Here is a 24,227-nt window from a genome sequence, read left to right as displayed (position 1 = left end):
AATATTCAGAGCAGTTAAGATTGTTTCAAGATGGAAAACTTTTAAAGAAAAGATATAGCACTAAAATAAAATGTAATGTCTGGGTTCTTAACAAAGATTGGCATAAAGAGAATGGGTGTTTTAATTAGTACTGCTCCACAGTTCCTTTTAAGTCAACATAACTCTCCCATCTACAGGCATTGCAAGCATTTGGGTAATCTTCTGCTGTATTTTTCCCACCCTGTCCTTCGTGTGTAATAAGTTTACTTTAAAAAAGTTTTAGTTATTCAACAGTGAATTTGGGAAAGCTGGTAAAATTTGGACATTTCACATGTACATAGATATAAGATAATTTTATATTTTAAAAGATTCTGTCATCTGCTTCCTGTATTTGCTCTCCTCAGTAACTAGTAATTACAACTTCAGCAAAAACAAAACCAACTCCATGAAAAGAAAGAACAGGAAACTCAAACTCCTGCTTCTAGTCCCTTTATTACTTACGTCTTCCTATAAAAGAATAACCTTTCATTTGTATCCTGGAAAACAATGACACACAAAAACTAAAAGCAGAGATAAACAAAGCTAAGAAAAAGGGGGGGGGGGGGAAGTCGCTGACTTCTCCTTGAATAAGTGAAAGGTTTCAGAAAAAACCGCTTCTCGAGTCTTCCTATACTGTTAGCAATAGAGGGTACATCTCACCATGGTAAGGCAGACACGCCTAATAAAGTTCTTTATTGTTCTGGCCACAGTACAACAGCTATTTATATCCATGTTCAAAAGACAACCTATTTAAAGGACAATTTATCCTAATTATTTAGGGCTCTGTGGACAAAAATTAATCCTCAGGTAAATTTTTTTTTTTTTGGCTGCATTGGGTCTTCGTTGCTGTGTGCGGGCTTTTCTCTAGTTGCGGCGAACAAGGGCTACTCTTCACTGCGGTGCACAGGCTTCTCACTGTGGTGGCTTCTCTTATTGTGGAGCACGGGCTCTAGGCGCATGGGCTTCAGTAGTTGTGGCACGCGGGCTCAGTAGTTGTGGCTCGTGGGCTCTAGAGCACAGGCTCAGTAGTTGTGGTGCATGGGCTTAGCTGCTTTGCGGCACGTGGGATCTTCCCGGACCAGGGCTCGAACCCGTGTCCCCTGCATTGGCAGGCGGATTCCTAACCACTGTGCCACCAGGGAAGCCCTGGCAGGCGAATTCTTAACCGCTGCGCCACCAGGGAAGTCCCAATCCTCAGGTAATTTTTTTAAAGGTTTTATTGAGTATAACTGACAATGAAATGCACATATTTAAAGTGTACAATCTGATCAGTTTGGACATATGTATACACCCATGAAACCATTACTCCAATCAATATAATGAACACATCCATCACTCTCTCCCCAGGAAGCTATTGATCTGCTTTCTGTCACTGCAGATTATTTTGCATTTTCTAAATTTATATAAACAAACTCATACAGTGTATGCTCTTTTTTTCTGGTTTCTTTCACACAGCACAATTACGCAGTTTCCTCCATATTGCCAAGTGTATCAGTAATTCACTCCTCTATTCTGAACACTGAACTGTGTGGCTACAATACCACAGTGTATATCCAGCCTCCTGATAATGGATATTTGGGGCGTTACAAATAAAGCTGTTATAAACATTCGTGTACAAACCTTTGTATGAACATGTACTTTCATTTCCTTTGGTTATTGACCTAGAAGTGGGACTGATGAATCAGATTTTAGGGATATGTTTGACTTTTTAAAAAACTGCCAAACTGTCTTCCAAAGTAATCTCACCATTTTACACTACCATGCCAGTCCTTCCACACACCTGCCAGCAGCTGGTGTGGTCATCCTGTCAACTTCAGCCGCTGTGATGGGCGTGTAGTATTAGCTCACAGTGGTTTTTTTTTTTTTTTTTTTTTTTTATAGCTACTTTATTTATTTATTTTATTTATTTTTTTGGCTGTGTTGGGTCTTCAGTTTGTGCGAGGGCTTTCTCTAGTTGCGGCAAGTGGGGGCCACTCTTCATCGCGGTGCGGGGACCGCTCTTCATTGCGGTGCGCGGGCCTTTCACTATCGCGGCCCCTCCCGTTGCGGGGCACAGGCTCCAGACGCGCAGGCTCAGCAGTTGTGGCTCACGGGCCCAGTTGCTCCGTGGCATGTGGGATCTTCCCAGACCAGGGCTCGAACCCGTGTCCCCTGCATTAGCAGGCAGATTCTCAACCACTGCGCCACCAGGGAAGCCCCTCACAGTGGTTTTAATCGGTGTTTTCCTAATGGCTAATGATGCTGAATATCTGTTCACGTGTGCCGCTTGTCTTAATTTTCTCCACAGTGCCTGTCAAAGAGCAAGTTTTAAACTCTGATGAAGTTTAATTCATTTTGCCTTTTATGGCTCATGTTTTTGGTATCCTACCTAAGAAATCTTTGCCTGTTTAAGGCACAAACTTTTCTCCTATGCTTTCTTGTAGAAGTTTTATAGTTTTAGGTTTTACATTTAGGTCTGTGATCAGTTTTGAGTTAACTTCTATATAAAGGGTAAGGTTTGATGAAGGTTCCTTTTTTTTGCGTATGGTTATCTGCTCCTGAACCATTTGTTGAAAAGACCATCTTTTCTTCACTGAACTGCCTTTATACCTTTGTCAATAATCAGTTGACCAGGGTGGTGTGGCGTCCGGGGCCCTTAGCCCGAAGCAGAAGAGGCCCGGCCCGCGGGACAGAGCAGTCGCCACTGCCAGTCCCCGAGCCCACCCAGGGCCACCCTGCAAGGAGCCGCAGGCAGTGGGAGCCTGAGTTGCTGCCGGTGCTGGCACCAAAACTGACAAGCTGCTCCTAAAACTCACATGGAAATGCAGCATCCCCACAACAGCCAAGACAATCCTGAAAAAGAAGACCAAACCTAAGAGGACTCTCACTTCCCAACTTCAACGTCAAAGCCACAGTGCTCAAGACAGAGCAGTGCTGGCCTGACAACAACAGAGATGAATGGAACTGAGAGTCCAGAAACAACCCCTCACAATTTCGCTCAACTGATTCTCAACAATGGTGTGAAGACCCTTCAGTGGGGGAAAGAATGGTCTTTTCAACAAATGGTGCTGTCCATTAAAGATGTTAAAAAAAATTGTAAAATAAACAAACAAACAAACAAATGGTGCTGGACAACAGGACGTCCACATGCAAAAGTATGCATTCGAACCCCTACCTCACACCATACACAAGAAATTAATTCAAAATGAATCAAAGACCTAAATGTAAAAGCAAAAACAATAAAATTCTTATCAGAAAACACAGGAGTGAATCTTTGTGACCTTGGCTTAGGCAACGATTTCTTAAATATAATACCAAAAGCACAAGGAATGAAAGAAAAAGTAGGTAAACTGGACTTCATCAAAATGAAAAACTTTTGTGTGTCAAAGGACAGCATCAAGAAAATGAAGAAAATTCCCACCCAATGGAAGAAAACATCTGCAAGCCACATGGCCCAGTATAAGTCCAGTCCTAGGTGTGTATCCAAGAGAAATGAAAGCATTTGTCCACACAAAAACTTGTACATAAATGTTCATAGCAGCATTACTCATAAGAGGCAAAAAGTGGAAACAACCCAGGAGTGCATCAACTAACTGCTGAGTGGATGAACTAAATGTGGTCCATCCACACGGTGGAATATCACTCAGCCATAAAAAGGGAAGCACTAATACATGATATAACATAGAGAAGCCTTGAAAACATTATTTGCATGAAAGAAACCAATCACCAAAGATCACATATTGTATGATTCCATTTATGTGAAATATTCAGCATAGGCAAATCCACTGAGGCAGAAAGCAGGTTAGTATTTGCCAGGAACTTGGGGAGGAGAAGTGGGAATGACTGCTAATGGGTATGGGGCTTCTTCCTGGGATGATGGAAATATTAAAATTAAATCGTGGTGATGGTTACAAAATTCTGAATAAATAAAAAAAGCCACTGAACAGTTTAAATGGATGAATTTTATGGTATGTGAAATCTATCTCATCAGAGGTGTAAAGAAGAAAGTCAATTAGAAAATTTTAAAACCATCTAATCTTTAAAAATGCCATCAAGGATATTCTCCTGAAGTCTTCAGAACAACCAACTGAGAGTTTACATGTGAGTCTAGTTCGGGCCCCACTGCCCCGGGGCACGGCGTCTCCTCCCTCTCAGCAGCACCTTTAACACGAGGTGTTGAAATCAGGTACTGTGCGTCTTCCGTGTTTTCTTCGTTTCAGAATTGTTTGGACTGCTCTATAGTTTTCTCCATATAAATTTTATTTTATTTTATTTACTATTTATTTATTTACTCAGGCTGCGCTGTGAGGCTTGAGGAATCTTAACTCCCTGACCAGGGACTGAACCCGTGCCCTTGGCAGTGAAAGCGCGGAGTCCTAACCACTGGACCACCAGGGAATTCTCTCCATATAAATTTTAGAATCGTCTTGTTGATTTCTTTTCTTTTTAAAAAAAAAATTAATTAATTTATTTATTTTTGGCTGTGTTGGGTCTTCGTTTCTGTGCGAGGGCTTTCTCTAGTTGCAGCGAGCGGGGGCCACTCTTCATCGTGGTGCGAGGGCCTCTCACTGTCGCGGCCTCTCTTGTTGCGGAGCACAGGCTCCAGACGCGCAGGCTCAGTAGTTGTGGCTCACGGGCCTAGTTGTTCCGCGGCATGTGGGATCTTCCCAGACCAGGGCTCGAACCCGTGTCCCCCGCATTGGCAGGCAGATTCTCAACCACTGCGCCACCAGGGAAGCCCCTCGTCTTGTTGATTTCTAAAACAGAAAAATGCTACTGGGACTTACTTTTGCCGGGCGGTCGTGTAAGATGACAGAAAGTTTGTAAGTTTAAAGGTACATGGAGTGATGTTCTCCCGCTGTCCACAGGTTCTCCCTCTTACAGAACTGTAGTCCTGACCACAGCGAGCTAGAGCGACTGCGGTTAAACGCCCGAAGCTATGTAACCACAAGGCGCTTCACTTTTCGAGTGTGACAGGAGTCCCAAACCTAAGCACATGCACATCACACATTCGTATCCTACAAGCAGCCACTTATTTACGAGTAGGAGGTGCAACTCACCTGCAGAGAACAAGCACACAGTTTAAGCTGTGCAAATGAACAGTGTGCTTTATAAATAAGAAGATAGTTGTGTTTTTTAAAAATCTTCCTTGTATCTTTCCTTTGTGCCTCAAATTACCATCAACAAATGTAGCGTGGGCAGTAAATCCCTTAGGGCATATCAAGTTAGTATCCCAAAAGAAAATGAGTTGGACTGCTGGCTAGTGAAGGATTATCACTTCCCTAAACACCAGAATCCTTTTATCCGTTATCACATCAGAAAAAGCAAGGTTTTCCGATAACCAAAGCTTTTTAAGTACCAAAACACTTCATTCAGCTTAACCATTTGGGGTTAGAAACGTCTTAAACTGAACCCATTAACCCGTGGGACAGTTATCTCAGAGCTGCGACCGGCCTCCATGCGCCTTTTGCAGCTGTCCGCTCTGCTTTCAGAAGACTCACGGCGCGCCATCCTGCCAGCCTGCCGCCTCCCCACCCTGATCACAAGGCCCTCCTCTGGGGAAGGGCCACGAGAGGCCAAGTGTCTACCCTGACAAAGTTCATTTCTTTGCAGAGAGGCTGCGGACCGGGGCCGAGTCCAAGCCCAGTTTGATCAGACGGGCTGTGAGTGGGATCTGTGTGTGGGATCTGAAGGGCTTGACGCTCAGCAGTTCCCACACAGGCAGGCCCTGTGCAGGGGGACCACGCCCGCCACCAGCCCCTCAGGGGATATCCGCCAGCCAGAGGCCGACTGCAGAGGAGAGGAGTCAACACACCCAGCGTTTCAGGGCCTCGCTGGGCTCCCCAACTCAAGCAGGCCTTGAAGATGCTGGGGTCCTGAGGTTCTCTGATTGCTGACACTTGGGTGCTGGTCGCAAGCTCTGACAACCTCCAAAACCGAAGGGAAGCCTTTCCCATACATTTTGAAAAGACACATCTATGGAGTAACAACTGATTTGCACAATGCAGGACTTCCCAAATCAAATGAGGGTTTTATCCTTGTGGTATTAAAAGTACTTGAAGTATTCTGATGTAGCTACACTCTTTGAAAAGTTAGTAAGCTGCACAGTGTAAGTACTAGATACTAACCAGAAGCTGCTATGCCTGAGAACACTTGCCAGTAAAGCTGGAAGCAGATTTTCCTTATCAATCAGTTTCCAACGATGCATGTGGTCAAAGGAGAACCTCGCACAACGATGGGGTAGTAACAGAACCCTGGTGACACAGCCAGCCACGCACACGCAGCTAAGCGGGACCAGGAAACTAAGTCTGGCCAGTAAGACATAAGTGGAAGTGTCTAGTGGCTTTTTTTGCCACACCTCGCGGCATCTGGGATCTTAGTTCCCCGACCAGGGATTGAACCCGCGCTCCTGGCAGTGGAAGCAAGGAGCCCTAGCCACTGGACTGCCAGGGAAGTCCCTCTAGTGGCTGTTTTTAAGAATGCTCCATGAAAAAGAGGTAAAAGTAACCTTTCACGCTCCTCTTCATCCCATGTCCTGTTGCCTGGAATGAAAACGTGAGGGCTGGAGTCCTAGCTGCCATCTTGGACCGTGAGGCTAAGGGCCACCTCCCAGAGATGTCAAAGCAGTCAACTGGAGGGAACCTGGCTCCCTACGTATTTTATGGAGCACAGCTGCCATTCCAGCCCCGGGGCCGACTCCTTGTACACTCCGATGTTGTTTAAGCCACTGTTATCATAGATCTGAAATTCTAATAAACAGTATGCCTCAATTTTCACAATTCTCTACTTTAGCCAACTCTGGTGACCAGCCACCAGCAGCTGAGCATGTCAGTCTAGAGAATGCTCCCCACACACACCAAGGAGTTTCTGTCATCCAGGAGGTACAGAAGAACACCAGCTCATCTTTGCAGGCACTTACTATATCCAGACCCTGTACTGAGCGCTTTGAATGAACTGTCTCATTTAATTCTCCCCCAAACTCCATCCTGTTTGACTGAATGGAGGTGCTGGGGCACAGAGAAGTCCAGCATTGTCCTCGGTCACACGGCGAACAGGGACACAACAGGACTGCGAACTCCAGGCTGTGCCCGAGCCCAGCCCCTCCCCCTCGTGGAGCCTGCTGAGGTCCAGGGAGAGCAGCCCCCCAGGCCCAACAAGCCCACCGTGGATACGGTCCACCCACAGGGCCCAGTCCCCACTTCTATCTCCCGCAGCAGTGGCACAGTGCTTTGCAAACAACTCGTCTTTTATTTAGAGAAATAAAAGTACCACTTCATGGTAAATGTTTCCTTCCTATCCCTTAGAGGAGAAAAGGGAAAAAAAACTTAGCATCTTACCTCAAAGGAACATTCAACATTTCTTTCATTTTTTTTGTGTGATAATCCCTTCAGGTCTATCTTTTCAACACTCACTGTAAAGGTAAACAAAACAAAACAAAACAACAACAAACAAAATTATAAAAATGAAGTAAGAGCTTGAAGTACACATGATTAGTTTGCATCGATACATTAGCAACTTTTCACAGTCCGGCTCCCAACGCCCGGCCCCGTCTCCTCTGCGGTGGGTGAGCTCGCCAGGAACGAGGAGGCAGCTCGCTCGGGAATGGAGGGCGAAGTTGAAAGTGACACAGAAGAAACAGGCAAAAAATAAAAACAAATCATAGAAAAGAAAGAGATCGGAGCTTGAAAATGCCCAAGGGCACAGACCATAATTATAACTGAAGATTAGTTATGATCTGTTCTCATTTCTGAAAAACTAATGCTCAACGTTTTCCACTGAGATTGTTCGGAGACACAGCTGCCCAGAACCTCTCACTGGCATCTGCTCGTCTCCTCCTTCTAGGACAAAGCCAGGCTGGAGGTGTGAGGAGAGCAGCTGCGGAAGAGACCCTGCAGACCCCTAGCACTGCCTCTGCAAAACAGAGCAAGGATGGGCAGAGGCCGCGGCTGCGCAGCCGGACAGGGATGAGAAAGGGCCGTCGCCGCTGGAGAGTTCCAGAGCCATCCCCTCTGCGTACCTCCCTTTTCACAGGCAAGGGTGCATTTTTTTTTCTCCTCAAAAAGAAACCGATACAATTAAGCTTCTAAGCCCTTAAGCTTTAAGATGCAAATATTTGAGCACAAATATTTGTTGAAAATAAAACAGCACTTATCCAACATGATGTAGTTTCCAAACTCCCAAACCACATTAAGGTACGTATGTCCTATTTCTGATTCAAATACTAAAGTTTCTCAAGTATGGAGTTAACTGAGTCTTCAAGCTTATGAACCTTGGGCAGGCACGGGCAGTCAGCTCTGATGCAAAGACCCTGGCAAATGAGGGAGGCTTTACTTTCTGAACAGCACACACACCTTCTTGCACTATTTTTCCCCAATATTTCCAGAGGTCCCTTGGCTGTGCACCATGGGGATTTCTACAAATCTTCAAAACCTGTCTAGCATGACACACTCAACATAACTTATTAAAGCTATTAAGTTACACTTTCTGCAGACTCCCCATCTCCTGGTCAGCCACATCTTCCATAGTTTTCTCCGGGCCACCCCCAGAAAGCTTTGTGCTCAAAAGTTTGGAGGGAAAATCTGAGAAACTCCTTTTTTGTAGGCTGCCCATGTACATTAGCAGATTAAAGGCTCTGAGAAGTCCTGCAACAAATAAATCTACATTTTTAAACCATAATTTCTCAATTTCTTTAGCCACAGAACTCTCTCCTCCCCTAACATGTCTGAGCACCCCAGGGAGCAACGAGCAGCTCTGTGCACCGGGCTTCTGGGAAGGTTCTAACGCTGCACTGCCCACTGCTGCAGCCACTGACCACACGGGACCACTTAAGTTGGTATTAATTACAATTGAAGAAAATTAAAAATCTCACTCCTCGGTTGCACTAACCACATTTTAAGCGCTCCCACACGTGGCTAGCAGCTACCATACTGCAGCAGACACAGACGCCCGGTCATCCCAGGGAGCTCTACTGGGCGGCACTGTTCTAAGCGAGGGGCAGGCAGGCTGCAGGCTGCAGGCTGCCCTCGGCCTGTCTGTCTGTGTAAACGGGCTCCGGGGCACACAACCACGCTGTGGGCAGATGTACCGTCAATGGGTGCGCTCCACCCCACGACGGCAGAGCCCGGCCCCAGACTCCGCACGCTTCCCAGAGCCAGAAATACTGACTTTCTGGATCTTTGCAGAAAAAAAGGTGCCAATCCCTGCCCTAAACCAACAACTGTTCATTCACCAACTCGTCTTACAAAGCTCCTGCTGTGTCCCGGGCCATCTTCCAAGGGCTGGGCACACAGTGACCAGCGCCGTCGATGGGTTCTCGCGCTCACAGAGGTTACGGCCTGTTGGGGAAAAGACCTTTCATGCCCTGAATTTTTCTCATGAGTCTCCCTAATTTTATAAAGTTGCATCAGGGTTGATATGGATCTTGGGAGACACTAGAACCCATTTGGTTTAGAGTATTTTAAGCTTAAAATAGCATCTCACAGGAAGGAATTACTCTAAAGAAAAAAATAAGAACGTTTTCTTCCTTTCTGGCAAAACAAAGAAAACACTCCATTTAGCAGCTGTGCACTGCCCGACCTCACTCGGTGAAACTACTCACTGTTCCTGTCTGACTTCCCCAGTCAGATTGTCAGCAAATAAACAGCTCTTATGTTTTCCCAATCACTATTTTTAAAAACCTACCCACAATGACCTCACCCTAATCCAGATCCTTTACTTTTTTAAACAACAGAATATACAAAGTCAATGAAAACAGAAAAACGTTATTCGGCATTTTCCCAGGCCACAGAACACCAACGTGTACCTAAAAGTTCCAGGACTGAGTATCAGCATTTATGGGAAAAAAAGTAAAAAGAAAAAACCCCAACTGGACTGAAAGCGGGAAGTGACTCATATCTGGACAGGAAAATGTGAAAAGCAGATGAATGTTACTCAGCTGTTTTCAAATAAAAGAGGCATTTTGGACCACAGGACTGAAACGTTTGTGAGACCTCTTCGAAATCACCAGCCCACCTGACTCGGTGCTCTGTGTCCGCGCCATTGGCCCTCTGCAGGCAGCTGCAGCGGCCCCGGCACTGCCAGGATGGCTCCGGACCAGATACACGGCCGGCCGACGCCGACGAGTCCTGCTGCTTTTCTCTTGGTGCCACGCCCACTGTGTGGCCACACGGGGCTCTGAGGGTGGGAGGACGGCCTGCGGGGGCGGGGGCGGGGGCGGGGGGGGGGAGAGAACGTGCAGAGGGACTTCTGTAGCAGATGACAGTGCTGACGGGGGCTAACACAAGGGGCGGCTGGGGGTGTCGAACTGGGCTTCAAAGGTGTGTAAGCATACTCTCGATTTTGGAACTACTAAAGGCTATGTTTATAAAAATAAAAACATGGAAAAATGCTTATAATATTACCTGAAAAATTATAAACTGTATGTATAACATGATTATAGTTGTTTAAAATGTTAAAGAAAGATTGACTAAAAATAAATTACCAAAAATGATAGGGTTAATTGTGTTTGGTTGTGGAATTATGGGTAGTTTCCCTGCCAAATTTCTGTAATGTGGTTTCATAATTTTAGAGTGTTTACCTACACGCATACAAATTTGTTGACAACCCACTTAAAGTCTACTGGTAGATAATGCGGCCTCCTTCCCTCCCAACACCCTCGTGAGCCCTGTAGACTGTGTCATCTGTCACACACGAAGTCCCAGTACTTTCTGAAAAGTGCCAGCAAACTTGTGTCAACTTTAGGGGCTAGATACCAAACCATCACCTGCAGGGAGAGAACACATCCAAAGACAGGATTAGCACCGACTGGAAAGACCCCGAGCCCAAAGGGGCGTGGTGGGAAGAGCGCTAGGGGGCTGGGAAGGGCGTGAGCCTCGCTGGGGTCCAGACTGTGCAGAGGCTCAGGGCAGGGCACCCAGGGCTGGGACCCCGGGACTTGAGGCCACCAGCCTGCTCTCACGCAGAGATGCAAAGAGCAAGGTGGTGTGCTGTTTGCTTTTAACATTTCGTGTGTTCAGACCTTTCTTCTTTTCTTATTCACGATGTACACTAGGAATTCTCCTCAAATCTTACAAGTTAGAGCACACCGCCTTCACTAAGATGTGTAATTGCACTGAACTACCATTTTTATAATTGGATCAATGCCTAATTTAAAAACCAGAACACTAACGTAACTGAAAAAGGAGGGAGGGAGGGAGATGTGCGTAGAAGAGACCGCAAAAGGCCCCGTAGTAACAGCCCAGACAAGCATCCTGAAAGGCCTGAGCGGGGTCTGGCGGAGTCACAGATGACTTCCAGCAGCCACACCGCCAGGACCAGAAAACGACTCCCCGGACCTCAGCCCGGGGAGCTCCCGCTAAAACCGCCACAGCCTAAGGGCCACCTTCGCTCAGCCTAACTGCCACAGCCTAAGGGCCACCAAGGGCCTTCAAACGATCTCCAGGAGCTGATGGCCACCTCATACTGAGAGAACACGACACCTAGAGATGATGGCTTTAATATGTCCCAAGAATGCAGCACTCTTTTGGAACATTTTCCCTAAAGTCTTCTGGAAAAAACTGGGTGGTTGGTAGTTTTCTGCCAATTATGTGTTTTACTTGATTTCAAAGTATCTTTATTAAATAGCTTAATTCTGTACACTCAATAACAAGAAACCAAAAATTACCAAAACTGTGCCAAAAGAAAGCACAGTAAAGAGGGTATTATTCATGAGTAAAGGCAAAGATGAAAACAATCATGTTCCAGCACAACACCTTCTTCTCTCAAGTGCTATACAACAGAACTCAGTGTCTTCATACTTAGAGAAACTGAACCAGACTAATATTTGAGATGCCTCCAGCTTTACAATTGTTATTATTGAAAGCTAGTTTTCATCTAAAAATTGAAAACCTGTATTCTTAAAAGTCTCAGTTGAATAATGATGTTCCTAAAATATCAAGTTACTTTCTCACTTTCATTTAGTTGTCTGTGTTAATGGGAATAATTTTTTAAAACGCTGCTTCTTTTAACTGTCCTTAAAATTCGAACATTCACTACTATGCTGATTAAACTGATCCTCTTTCCTACATCTTTTCAGGTCATGTTATATTTAAGAACTCTGTAACTTATTTTTCTTTTATTTTTTATCATCTAGCTACCTTGCATTAATTTGTTAGTTCTCCAGAAATATAGAAACAAAAGCAGTACCTGATCCAGAAAACATAAAGCTGATAAAACATATTTCTAAAGTAGCAAAAATAGGAAATGAACACACACTCCATTGGAATGGTTGGTGATAACGGCACTTGAATCTAGAGGCCTGAGGAAGTCACTTGTTTATGCGTTAAGGCAAATGTTTTATTCAGCCTTAGTACGCACGAGGCACAGGAGCAGCCGTAAGTGATGGAAAAATGACACAGTTCACAGCAGTGCTGTGGGGCTACACCTCAAAGGGAAGGGCCCAGCGGGCAGAGCGGCACAGCGGTCAAGGCCCAGGTATGACAGCACCTGTGCTGGACGAAGAAGCTGTGTGGTGGCGGAGACGGGTGACAGGAGGCCAGGGCAGAGAGGACAGGCCCACAACCCACTCGGCAGGGCCAGGGAAGCCCAGGGGCTCTGCAGTCATACAGGCTGCCTGAAACGTGACACTTTCCAGCTCCGTGACCTTGGGCGCAGTTATTTAATCCCTGAACAAAACGAGCTCCGTGGGACTGCGGCATCACCTGGCGGGCTTCCACAAACTCCAAGCGGCTTCCCAAGGAAGGCTGTACCTGAAAATCTTCGCAATCAATAGTAGAGAAAAAGGTAACGCTTTCACTTCATGTGTACTTGAGTTTCCTTTTCTATTCTCTTCTAACACAAGTGTTGGGATCTCAGGGTTGGGATCCCAGCTTATCTTAGGAACGCTGCTTGTCTGTGACTCAGTTCTCCTGTCTGTGACATGGGGACTGTTGTTAGAATGAACCAGCTTATACCTGAGCCCCACAGGTTCTTAGGAAGATCAGATGAGTTAATGTATGTAACGAGCTTGGACACCACCTGACAAGAGCAGTCGGAGTCAGACTGTCCTTACTGCTGTCCCCTGAGCTTCAGAACTGAAGAAATACAAAAGTCTGACCTCTTTACAAGTTAAATTGTGTCACTGAAAACTTCTAAGAAGCAGAGACAACCCACAACAGAAGTGGGATACAGAAAAGACAGCAAGAAAACTTTAATAACGCTCAGAGTGGCTTCAGACTTTGCGAAGAGCAGTAACAGGGCACTGGGGAAAGTGCGAACAACAAAACCAGGTTTACTTGCTGGTCAATTTCTGGGCGGAGGAGACCATCATCCCCATGGCCACTGGCTGGAGAATACCGTAGATAATTAGCAAGGTCTGGCTGACTATTCTCTAAGCATTATGATGTCTGAGAGCAGACAACAGCGGTCCTACCACAGATCTGCCTTCCCGCACCCAGGCACATCGGCAAGAGAGTGACAGACACAGCCGTTCAACTGGCAATTATATTAAAAAACAGGAACGAGGGGGTCTTGATAATTGTGCCTACAGGAAAAAGCACAATGGTGAAGGAAAGGCCTTCCCCTTAAGACTGCAGGACAGGCTCCAAAGGTGCGGGGACAGGCTGGGGACAAAGGAAGCAACGCCCCATCGGGAGGCGCTCCTCCCTGGACGACACATGCAAGGAAGAAGTCCCTCTGAGCGAGTGAGTGACAACCACCCACCCGGAAACTGAGGTCCTGCTGTGTCTTCAGAAAGACTGACCCTCCAGCTGAGCCAGAAGTGAGCCGACCATGCGCTCCCAGGGCTGCTAGGAGGGCGATCTTCCCCCCACCGACACCGAGCGCGTTTCCAGGCACCCACGCCCGGCTCTAGACCAGGAGGCCCAGAGAGCCCTGTCTCTCCCCAGCGAGCCCCCCAAACCCCACACAGCTGGCCGGGGGACAGCCAGCCCGACTCTGTCTAGCATGGCTGCACAAAGCCAGACGTTCAAGAACCAGGGAGCTCGGCCTCCTCCCAGACGTGCCCTGCCATCTCCAGAGCCGCACTGTCCACGCTGAGCTAGTGCAACTGCATGAAATAAATCTAAAAGTTCAGGCCCTTACTCGCGTGAGCCACATTTTCCAGGCTTGGAAGGCACGCGTGGCTGGTGGCGACCGCGTCAGTGCAGAGAGAACATACTGTTACTGCACAGAGCGCTACAGGACGGCGCTGCCCTAGAATTCAGGACCCACTGCGGTGTTGGGCGGGGAGAGGCGCAACAACTTTCACTTTTTCCCCCTTAATAAACATCAAGATGTGAGATGTTTACAGCCGAGATCCACTCATGTGTAACTTGCAGAATTTAGAAAAATAGTACATCTTACTAAGACTAGCATCCCCAAAGATCTGAGAGCATTTAACCAAATGCCACTGCGAACGTCTCCTCCTACATCCGATGCTCCTCCCTCTGACCCTGCGGACCAAGGGCTCACCTCTGGAGTGCTTCCCTCCAGGCCTCTTGGGCAGCGACTCCTCAGTGGAATGGGCGGATGTGTGCAGGGCATTCTCCAAACTGTTACCGACACTGCTGACGGGGGTCTCCGTCCTGGGAGTGACCTCAGGGGACAAAAATAGAAACATCTTATTTTCTTCCATGTAGTTCATATGGAATGATTTCCATTTTTATTTAAAAGACATTTAAGTTTATTGTAGCTTCAAACTTTTCTATAAAATATGTATTACTAGTGCAACTATAAAGCACTCCCGGCAAAAGACAAAAATTTCACCAACCCACTCCTCATCACTGAAACTTAAAAACATCCCAAGTTTGAGCAAACGTGGAAGTCTTGTGCCAGTGGTTCACTCGCTGGATAGAAACTGTTAACCAAGCCATCAGGAATCATATACCTATATCTGAGGCACAACCTGATTTTCTATTTCTTCAAATCATAGAGTTTCCTATAATATTAATTACACAGCAGGACTTAATACAGTCCTTCTATAAATCTTGAAAAAAAATAATAAAATGCTCTTAAAAAAACCCAGTAAAGAACAGAATACAACTTGATCTATTTGGGAGTACATTTTAAAAAAGCAGATTCTAAAATTACATTACAATTCCATTTCTGGGAATTTTCATACGAAGTACTTACACGTGAGAAAGATGTGGGGCGGGACGCTCACCGCAGCGTTGGTTAATAGTACGATACTGAAAACACCTTAACAGCTACTGATAGAGACCCAATAAACAAAGGACTGCCGCCCACAGATCCCCACTCTGCACGGCAGGAAAAGCTCACCTAGACCAAGTGTCCAAAACAAGCCAGAAGGAGTGTCCCGTGCCCCCTCCCATCTCAGGGTTACAGTGAACGTGTCCATGTGTAAATAAACAGGGCTCGGAAGGATACGGCAAACTGGTAACCGTTAAGTGACTTCAAGAAATGAGAGGAGGCTTTCTTGGGCAGGGTAGGGAGGGTGCAATAACTTTCTTTTTTTCCCCTTAATAATGACGAGTATTTGAAAATTTTATAGCCAAATATATTTACTACTTGTAGGATTTAGAAGAATAAAAATGACCAATGCTTTAACGTCTTCATATTCACAATTTAATGTACATCAAAATTTCAAAGGACAGTAGAGAAAAATTAAATTTTAAAGTTTATCAAAAGAGGTGAGTTTTAAAAGGTGGAGAGGGGCTTCCCTGGTGGCGCAGTGGTTAAGAATCCGCCTGCCAATGCAGGGGACACAGGTTCGAGCCCTGGTCCGGGAAGATCCCACATGCCGCGGAGCAACTAAGCCCGTGTGCCACAACTACTGAGCCTGCGCTCTGGAGCCCACGAGCCACAACTACTGAGCCCGCGCACCACAACTACTGAAGCCCGTGCGCCTACAGCCCGCGCTCCACAACAAGAGAAGCCACCGCAATGAGAAGCCCGCGCACCGCAACAAAGAGTAGCCCCACTTGCCGCAACTAGAGAAAGCCCACGCCCAGCAACAAAGACCCAACGCAGCCAAAAATAAATAAATAAATAAATTAAAAAACAAAAAAGGTGGAGAAACACCATCCTACATACACAACAAAGGAGAAGATTTGGGAAAAAGTGGAGCATGACTTCTGGTCCCAACCCTGACCCGTATCAGGAAGCTCTCTGGCCTTCACTGTCCCTGGCCCTCCTCACTACCTGGACAGCAGGTGGGCGGCAGCACGGCCCCGTCCCCTGCTGTGTAAACCCCAGGCCCGGGGCATCAGGCAGAGGCAGAGGGAGTGGAGCAGGTGGAGGCGGCACCACTCTTGCAGGGCAGGCCTGTACCTGCCACCTCGGAGACAGGACACCCAAGCCTTCACAGACGGAGCCCGCAGGCTGCCCGCAACAAGCTCCGCCTGCTCCACCTGTCAGCCTCCGGCCAGGAAGGCGCCCTGCTGCGCACAGTGCCACGCAGGGACCCCACGCAAGGACCCCACGCAAGGACAGCAACTCACCGCACGTCTGGTGAGTCTGCAAGTTTACGTAGCTCAAGGAAAGAGCTCCTCCCCACCCAGTATTCCTCCAAAAGGTCAATTCATTTGATAACATTTACCAAGATGTTATCAAGACAGCTACATTTTTCAGTTACTTATATTTATAATTTAACTAAATTGAATTATTTCCTTTAGGTGTGGCAAAGTTTCTTTCATCATCCAATGGTCAGAGTATTCCAGAAATGAACTTCTCTCCTATTAAATAAGATAACAGCACTAATAGATACAAGTAATTACTCAAAGAGCACGATTTTAAATTCCAAACAGTAAATATTACTTTGGGAAACAACTCAGGAGGTTCCCATTTTCAGCTACACACTGAACATAATGGCAACAGACTCCCCCCATCTGACCTGACTCCTAGGAACCCCTGTGTTCTCTTAGCTGCCCTGGCAAGTAATTCTAAGTCCTGGCCCTAAGGAGAGAGAGGCTGGGCTGTCTCAACAACTGACAACGGAAACACTGGGCCTGCTGGCCAGCGAGGAACCTCCCTGCCCCAAGCAGAGACACACATGCCCCTGCCCACCCTGCAACAGCCCAAACGGCCAGAGCACAACGCCCTCCTCCAGACTCTCAGCCTGTGGGGAGGGGGGTGCAAGAGTGGACCAAGTGCCCTCCAGCCCCTCTGGTTAACACTGTGGTTGGAGAACGCAGCTTGTGAAGCAGGGGAAGCAGACCTGCACGGGGTTCTCAGCCCTGACTGCACGCGGAACCCCGGGGTGCTAAAAGAATGCAGGCCAACACCCCGCCAAGCCAACCAGGACTTCTGGACTGCGGCCGGGACGCTGGTGTGTTTCTTTTGTTTTGTGCGTGAAGCTCCCAGGGCCCCACGTCCAGATGTCTGACTGTCTCCAGAGGAGAACAGCGAGCTCCTTCCCTGGATTCACAGGAGAAGCTACAGGGTGTAGGTCAATGTGCCGTGGCTACAAACAGAAAGGGAGAATCTGTGAGTTCCCCATCAAAATGTATGCACTGCATCTGACATAAATACATGAAAGAAAACTCTTTAAAACTGTGACTACTGGAAAAATAATATTTGTTTTCCTCGGTACTTTTTCCCCAAAGCATTTCTTCCTAGTCTTCCAAATGTTCACTTTTTCCAACCAAGCCTTTATCTTTACTTTGCTCCTTTGTTTACACTGAAAGCTGTCTTCACTTGCGTTTCCCAGAAATGCTGTTTGGGGTTATTTTTGGTCAAGTTAATTTGCCCCACGTGACCTACGCAGTTCAGCTCAAGTGCTCTCTGACTCAGGCTCACAAGCAGGGCCAGTCAGCAGCTTGGTGGACGCGAGAATAAAGACCCGCTCCATTCCCAGTGTCGCCTTCCACTGCTGCGGGGAAGGCGCTGAGAAGATGCTCTCCAATGACAGAGCCCAGCTCAACCTTGACGGATGTTTCCCATTAGGCTCAAAGTCCCTTTTCCTGCAAGCAGCCGGCTCTGTTTCTAAATGACGCCGGACGTGCTTGCCGGCCGGGAAGGTGAACCTCCCGTTTCACCTTCACGGCGGGCCTCTCCTACGGCCCACGGGGTCTGGCTCCTGTCACCGCCGTGACATCCCCCTCGGCTCCCCTCCGCTCCATCCACTGCGGCCACCGGGGGCGGGACCGACGGCCGGGAGGCCTGTGCCCCAGCTGTGGCCTCAGCCGGGAGCCCCTCGACCCCATCTCGTGCACGGCTCCGGCTCCACAGCCGCGGCCGCAGCCCGCTGACCATGCCACCACGGCCAAAACTCCGTCTGGCAAACGTTCAGCTTCCTCCACTGCACCTAGTTCGTAGGGTTTTTGTGAGAATTAAATGAAAAGCATTTAAAGTAGTTAGTGTGCTGGAAAAACAGCCAGGACTCAGTGAGATGTTAGCGGCTGCTATGACCATTGCACATGTCAGCCAGCCATGAAGGCCATTACACAGCCTCAAGTGCCAACACGCGGCGCTGTGAGGACACGTGGAGGGGGCACATGCCCACGAGGTCCCGCAGGGAAGCTCCCCTGGGCGGCCTCGAATCCGGGGGCAGGGTCTGTGCTCAACCCCACTGTCCACACCCCAAGTGCAGCACGCAAAGCTGCCCTGCTGACTACGCCCAGGGGCCAGGTCCAGGCAGCCCCACGGTTTCCACATCCCCGTCCCTGGAATCTGGGGGCTGCCTCCCCCTCTAAATAGACACTCCACCTACAGGTGGACTCTTCCGTGACAAGCGATCAGCACACTGCAACTACAGGTAGACAAATGCCCTTACGAGCAAGGCTCACATGTCACAGGCGAGCAATCTCACCCCCAACCAGCAAGTGTCTCAACAGCAATTAGGTGTATGTAACAAACTTTTATTACATCTGTACCTTTGGACCCACTAATCCCGCTGGGAGGAATCTATCCTAAGAATATAGCCAGCGATACAAAGGTTTGTGGGCAAGAAGGTTCATCTTAGCTTTAAAAAGACAAAAACAGGGAATTCCCTGGCAGTCCAGGGGTTAGGACTTCGAGCTTTCACCGCTGAGGGCATGGGTTCAATCCCTGGTCAACAAAGATCCTGCAAGCCATGCAGCACGGCCGAAAAAAAAAAAAAATGACATAAATATCCAGCAAGATTAATATTTAAGTACGTAAATAAACTTACATCCAGGGGCTTCCCTGGTGGCGCAGTGGTTGAGAATCTGCCTGCCAATGCAGGGGACACGGGTTTGAGCCCTGGTCCGGGAAGATCCTACATGCCGTGGAGCAACTAAGCCCGCGAGCCACAGCTACTAAGCCTGCGCTCTAGAGCCCGCGAACCACAACTACTGAGCCTGAGCTCTAAAGCCCACGAGCCACAACTACAGAAGCCCTCACACATAGAGACCGTGCTCCGCAACAAGAGAAGCCACCACAATGAGAAGCCCACGCACCGCAACGAAGAGTAGCCCCCCCTCACAACTAGAGAAAGCCCGCACGCAGCAACGAAGACCCAACGCAGCCAAATAAATAAATAAATAAATAAATTTACATCCATATGATTAAATATTATGCAGCCTTTAAAAAATAATTTCAGAAAATGAAAGGCATGGAGAACACTCACACTTAGATATGTGAATTTCGTAATATATAAATCGTATAGATACATATATTACAGGCATTGAAAAAAGAAGAAAACATGCCACAATTTTAATAGTATTTACTATCTGAGTGATTAAAATATACTTTTCTGTTTTTCAATTTTTCTGGAAGGAACAATCACTATTAGAATTAAGGAAAAAGTTAAAGATAGTACGTCTAAATGAGAGCACCTTCCTACAAGACGCAAACAGCACGAAAAAGTCCAACAAAAGCAAGTTCTAAAACCGCAACTGCTCATCCCTTGCACGGCTGTCCTGTCTCCCCCGGGGCCTGGCGCGTCTGGGAGCTGTCGGAGGTGCTGAGCGACACCGGCAGGACAGGAAACCCTGCGGTCCAGGGAGGACAGCGGAGCTGAGGCCTCGTGGGACCAGGAGTCAGCCAAGCAAACACCTGCAGCAAGGGCTTCCAGGAGCAGGGACAGATGGGTAGGGGCCCCGAGTCTCCAAGAGCTGGGCAGGAAGGCCTCCTTGGCTGAAGCTCATGAACGCCAGGGACCTCCAAGCACAAGCATGAACTCCAGCATCTACAAACACAGTCCCTGATTTTCAACATGTTTTCCAAGTACCACCTCTATACCGGAAAGAACAACATGTTAAATATTTCTAAGTCAATGGGAAAAAAATACATAAAATCAAAAAGAAAAGTGATTTGTAAGCATTTTACTAAAATAGTGATTATGTGTCTCTAAAACCCAGAACAAGAAAATAGATAGTTTAATAGTGAAAGCTATTTGCTGACTTAGGACAAGCGGAAGCCAGAGCTAACCAAAAACCGTTTTCCACATAAAAACACTGCTTTTAATATTTCTTACCCTAGGGCTCTGCTCATTAAAAAAGAGAAAAGGAGGGAGAAAAAAACGATTACTGCTCAAAAATCTCAGCACAAGGTACCAAGTACGTAACCAGATGAGTTCCAGCAAAGCGGCTCGAAAGCCATGCTCTTCCCAAGCAGCCTTCAGGGCGGTACAGCCCCACTGCACACCCAGCCTCTCTGTGCACGCCGGGAAGCTCAGAAATTCAACTCCAGGCCACCCTGCAGCTGGCAGCCGGCGGTTAAACCAGAGCCCGGCGGTGGGGGAAGGCGCCCGGAGCCTGTCACCTAGCAGGGGCCACCATCGTCCAGCTGGTGACGTGGCCGAGGCGCAGGGTGTAGCAGGACAGGCTTCGTCTGAACAGCCGCACTGCCAGCCTCTCATTCAGAGGTTTATCTTAAACAATGGCAACAGCTTAGGTGTATTCTCCTAAAACTGAGCAGACAACAGGCAGCAAATTTAAGGCGGGGGCGGGGGAGCATTAAAAACAGTGGTGTCGAGAGAAAGGTGCAATGTTAGTGGTGAGGACCACGAATGACGCAAGGGGTCACGCAGGGTCACGCAGGAGTATTATTAAACCCAGAACTTCAAAAGGCACAGCCACGTGGGATCTCAATAAACTCTGAAGACAACACTGAATGTAAAATACATTCAGGAAGGCAGCCCCTCCCCCTTTAGGAAAAACGTAAGGCATGTGACCGGTGTACTCGTGGAAACCACTTCAAATGCAGGGCTGCGGTCCTCTGCACGGCAACGTCAATTTCAGGTAGAGTTTCTTCTCGTGGACATCACAGCCAAAGTCGGTCCTTTTTACCCTCAGGACTTTTTTTTTTTTTTTTTTTTTTTTTAAAGGATTTTCTTATTTATTTATTTATTTATTTATTTTTGGCTGTGTTGGGTCTTCGGTTCGTGCGAGGGCTTTCTCCAGTTGCGGCAAGCGGGGGCCACTCTTCATCGCGGTGCGGGGACCGCTCTTCATCGCGGTGCGCGGGCCTTTCTCTATCGCGGCCCCTCCCGTCGCGGGGCACAGGCTCCAGACACGCAGGCTCAGCAATTGTGGCTCACGGGCCCAGCTGCTCCGTGGCATGTGGGATATTCCCAGACCAGGGCTCGAACCCGTGTCCCCTGCATTAGCAGGCAGATTCTCAACCACTGCGCCACCAGGGAAGACCTACCCTCAGGACTTTTGACATTAAGTGCATACTACACACCATATTGTTAGCGTGCACATTTTGGCCAGAAGTGTGCTTAAATATTGGGGTTTTCTTTGCAAACATGACTCAAAAGTCTAGTCATAATGAGTAAACTGGGCTCTAATGACCATTTTGGTTCTTGACGTAATATTCAAGCACCAGAGATGAACCTCGCAGAGCAGCACATGTTCCAGTGGTTGCTGTACGATCCCCCGGGGTGCGAGCCACGATACGGGTTCAGTCCAGAACCCTGGGGCATCCAGGATGGGGGACAACAGGCACCCAGAGCAGCTGGAAATGAGCAGGAGCCACCCAGCTGAAGACAAGGATGTAGCAAAGGTCCAGAAAGTATGAGTAAAAGAGGCCCTGGGGATTTCTTTCTATAGGAGCCACTTGAGCAGACGCTTGTTACGAGCACGGCCGAGCTGCTCAGAGTTCCTCAGGGCCAGGGAGCCGTTCAGGGAAAGATCAGGCCGGAAAGGGCCCAACGCGTGATCAGAGAAGACACTCAGGTCAAGGAATTCAAGATGCACCTCCAGCTGCAGATGTCAGCAGACCCTGCACGTGAGAGGTACACGGGTATGGGCGCTGAGCCTGCCCTTTCACACACCAGACCCTCCTCAGCACCCTGAGTGCCAGAACATTTCAACAAGCATCTTATGTGCAGTCTCCAAAGGACACGCTAATCTCAAGGCACCGGGCCAGCCCATTTCTCCGCCTCTGCCCAGAGCTTCACCTTTACAGTGACGCGAGTCACAGCAAGCAGGAAGCACTCCTTCACAGCTGTACTTCCTTGGGGAGCATTACTCCTTCTTGGACACGTGGTCTACACTGACCACAACACTTGGATTACAAAACACAGGTGGTTCTCCATCAATAATGGCTGAGTAGTCAGAGCAATATTTTGTAGATAACCATAAGCTCTGGACAAAGCATATAAAACAACGAACCGACACAACCAAACACAGGAGAAACCAGGGGGAGGTCTCAGCTTGGAAGTGAGACGTGCACGGGTGAGCTCATGTCCAGCAGGCCCAGGCCTCGCCAGAGAGGAGAGCAGCTGAAGCTCAGGGAGGGCCCCCAAGCCTCACCAACTCGGAAAGCCAGAGATCGGAACGCTGGTGGACTCCAGCCGCTGGAAAGTGAGAGGGAAACCCCGAAAGGAGAGCGCCCGGAAGGGGAACAGCAAATTCTGCACGTGACTCCTGCCCACACTCAGCGTGAGCCCTGAGCCAGGCGCCAAGGGCAGGCTCCTGGCGGTCACCCCAAGACCAATCAGCAGCACAGACCGCAGCAGCTGGCGGACACCGGAGAGGGGCCTGGAAGGAGCCCACCCAGGTCCACTACACCAAACAAGCACAACTGGGTGCCAACACCCTTCAGGAGGACAGAACAAAATCCAGAGTTTCTACAATGCCTCACACACAATGTCCAAGAAGCGATCCGTAATTACTAGACACATAAAGAAACGAAAATGAGACCCACACAGAGAGAAAAGGAGGGCAGGCACAAGATGAGCCGTAGCTGGGGCCCGAGGCAAGGGGTGATAAGCGGCTGCTGTAACGAGGCTCCAAGACGGGAGGGAAAATATGCCCATGGTATACGAACCAAGAAGAGATCTCAGTAGAGAAACAGAAATTGTTTCTAAAAATGGAAATTCAGGAAGCAACCAATGTCCTTCAGTAAGTGAATGGATAAATAAACTGTGAACTTCCATACAATGAACTATGACCCAGCTCTGTAGAGAAATGAGCTCTCCAGCCATGAAAAGACGTGGGGGAAGCTTAAATCCATGTTCCTAAGTGAAGAAGACCATCTGATCCCAACCATGTGACATTTGGAAAAGGCAAAACTATGCAGACAGTCAAAAGATCAGTGGTGGCCAGGGGTTGCGGGGGGGGGGGGCGGTGAATGGGTAGAGCACAGAGGATTTTAATGACAGTGAAAATACTCTGTAATACTGTAACAGTGGATATATGTCATTACACATTTGTCCAGACCTATAAAATATACAACACCAAGAGTGAGCCCTAATGTAAACTATGGACTTTGGGTGATTATGATCAATTTTTCTGGGAACCTAAAAGTGCTCTAAAAACCTGTCCTAAAATAACAAAACAAGTTTTAATGGAAATTCTAAAACAAAAAATGCTATTTCTGAAATAAAAAATCCACTGGGTGGCCTTAACAGCAGTTTGGAATTAATAGAAGAGTCAGTGAATTTCAAGACAGATCAGCAGAAAGCGTCCAATCCAAAACACAGAGAGAGAGAAATATTTTGGGGAAAGATAAAAAAGAAGAACAAAGCTTCCAGGACCTGTGGAATAATATCAAAAGGTTTAACATACCTGCAGCTAGAGTTCCAGAAGGAAAGAGAGATGGAGACAGGAAAAACCATGGAGAAATTATGGCTGAAAATCTCCCCAATTTAGTAAAAGACATAAAAAAATTTACAGATCCAGTAAGTTCAAAGAACAGCAAACAAGATAAATTCAAGAAAACAACACAGTCAAGCTGTTCCAATACCAAAGCCAGAGATGATCTTGAAACCAGCCAGAGGAAAACAGCACTTTGGATACAGAACCATAAAATGAATGATGGCCAGAAGACATGTCTCAACTCTTTTAAAAGCTAGAAGAAAAAGAACAGTCAACAAAGAATCC

The 24,227-nt window shown here is 47.6% G+C and overlaps 1 protein-coding gene across 2 annotated transcripts in view; it reads right to left on the bottom strand.

Annotated features, from left to right (window-relative positions):
* ZCCHC14 (zinc finger CCHC-type containing 14) overlaps positions 1-24,227 on the bottom strand; it is a 60,689-nt gene that overhangs the window by 19,651 nt on the left and 16,811 nt on the right. For both annotated transcript variants that reach the window (XM_057533953.1, XM_057533954.1), the window contains exons 2-3: positions 14,446-14,569; positions 7,335-7,408 (exon numbers count right to left, since the gene is read on the bottom strand). In XM_057533953.1, the coding sequence (XP_057389936.1) occupies positions 7,335-7,408; positions 14,446-14,569 (198 nt within the window). The remainder of the gene's footprint in view (positions 1-7,334; positions 7,409-14,445; positions 14,570-24,227) is intronic.

The sequence above is a fragment of the Balaenoptera acutorostrata genome, chromosome 19 (assembly GCF_949987535.1).
Source record: "Balaenoptera acutorostrata chromosome 19, mBalAcu1.1, whole genome shotgun sequence".
Taxonomy (NCBI): Eukaryota; Metazoa; Chordata; class Mammalia; order Artiodactyla; family Balaenopteridae; genus Balaenoptera; species Balaenoptera acutorostrata.
Note: the sequence above shows the minus strand (reverse complement) of the source record. Positions and strands in the feature narration are given on the sequence as shown.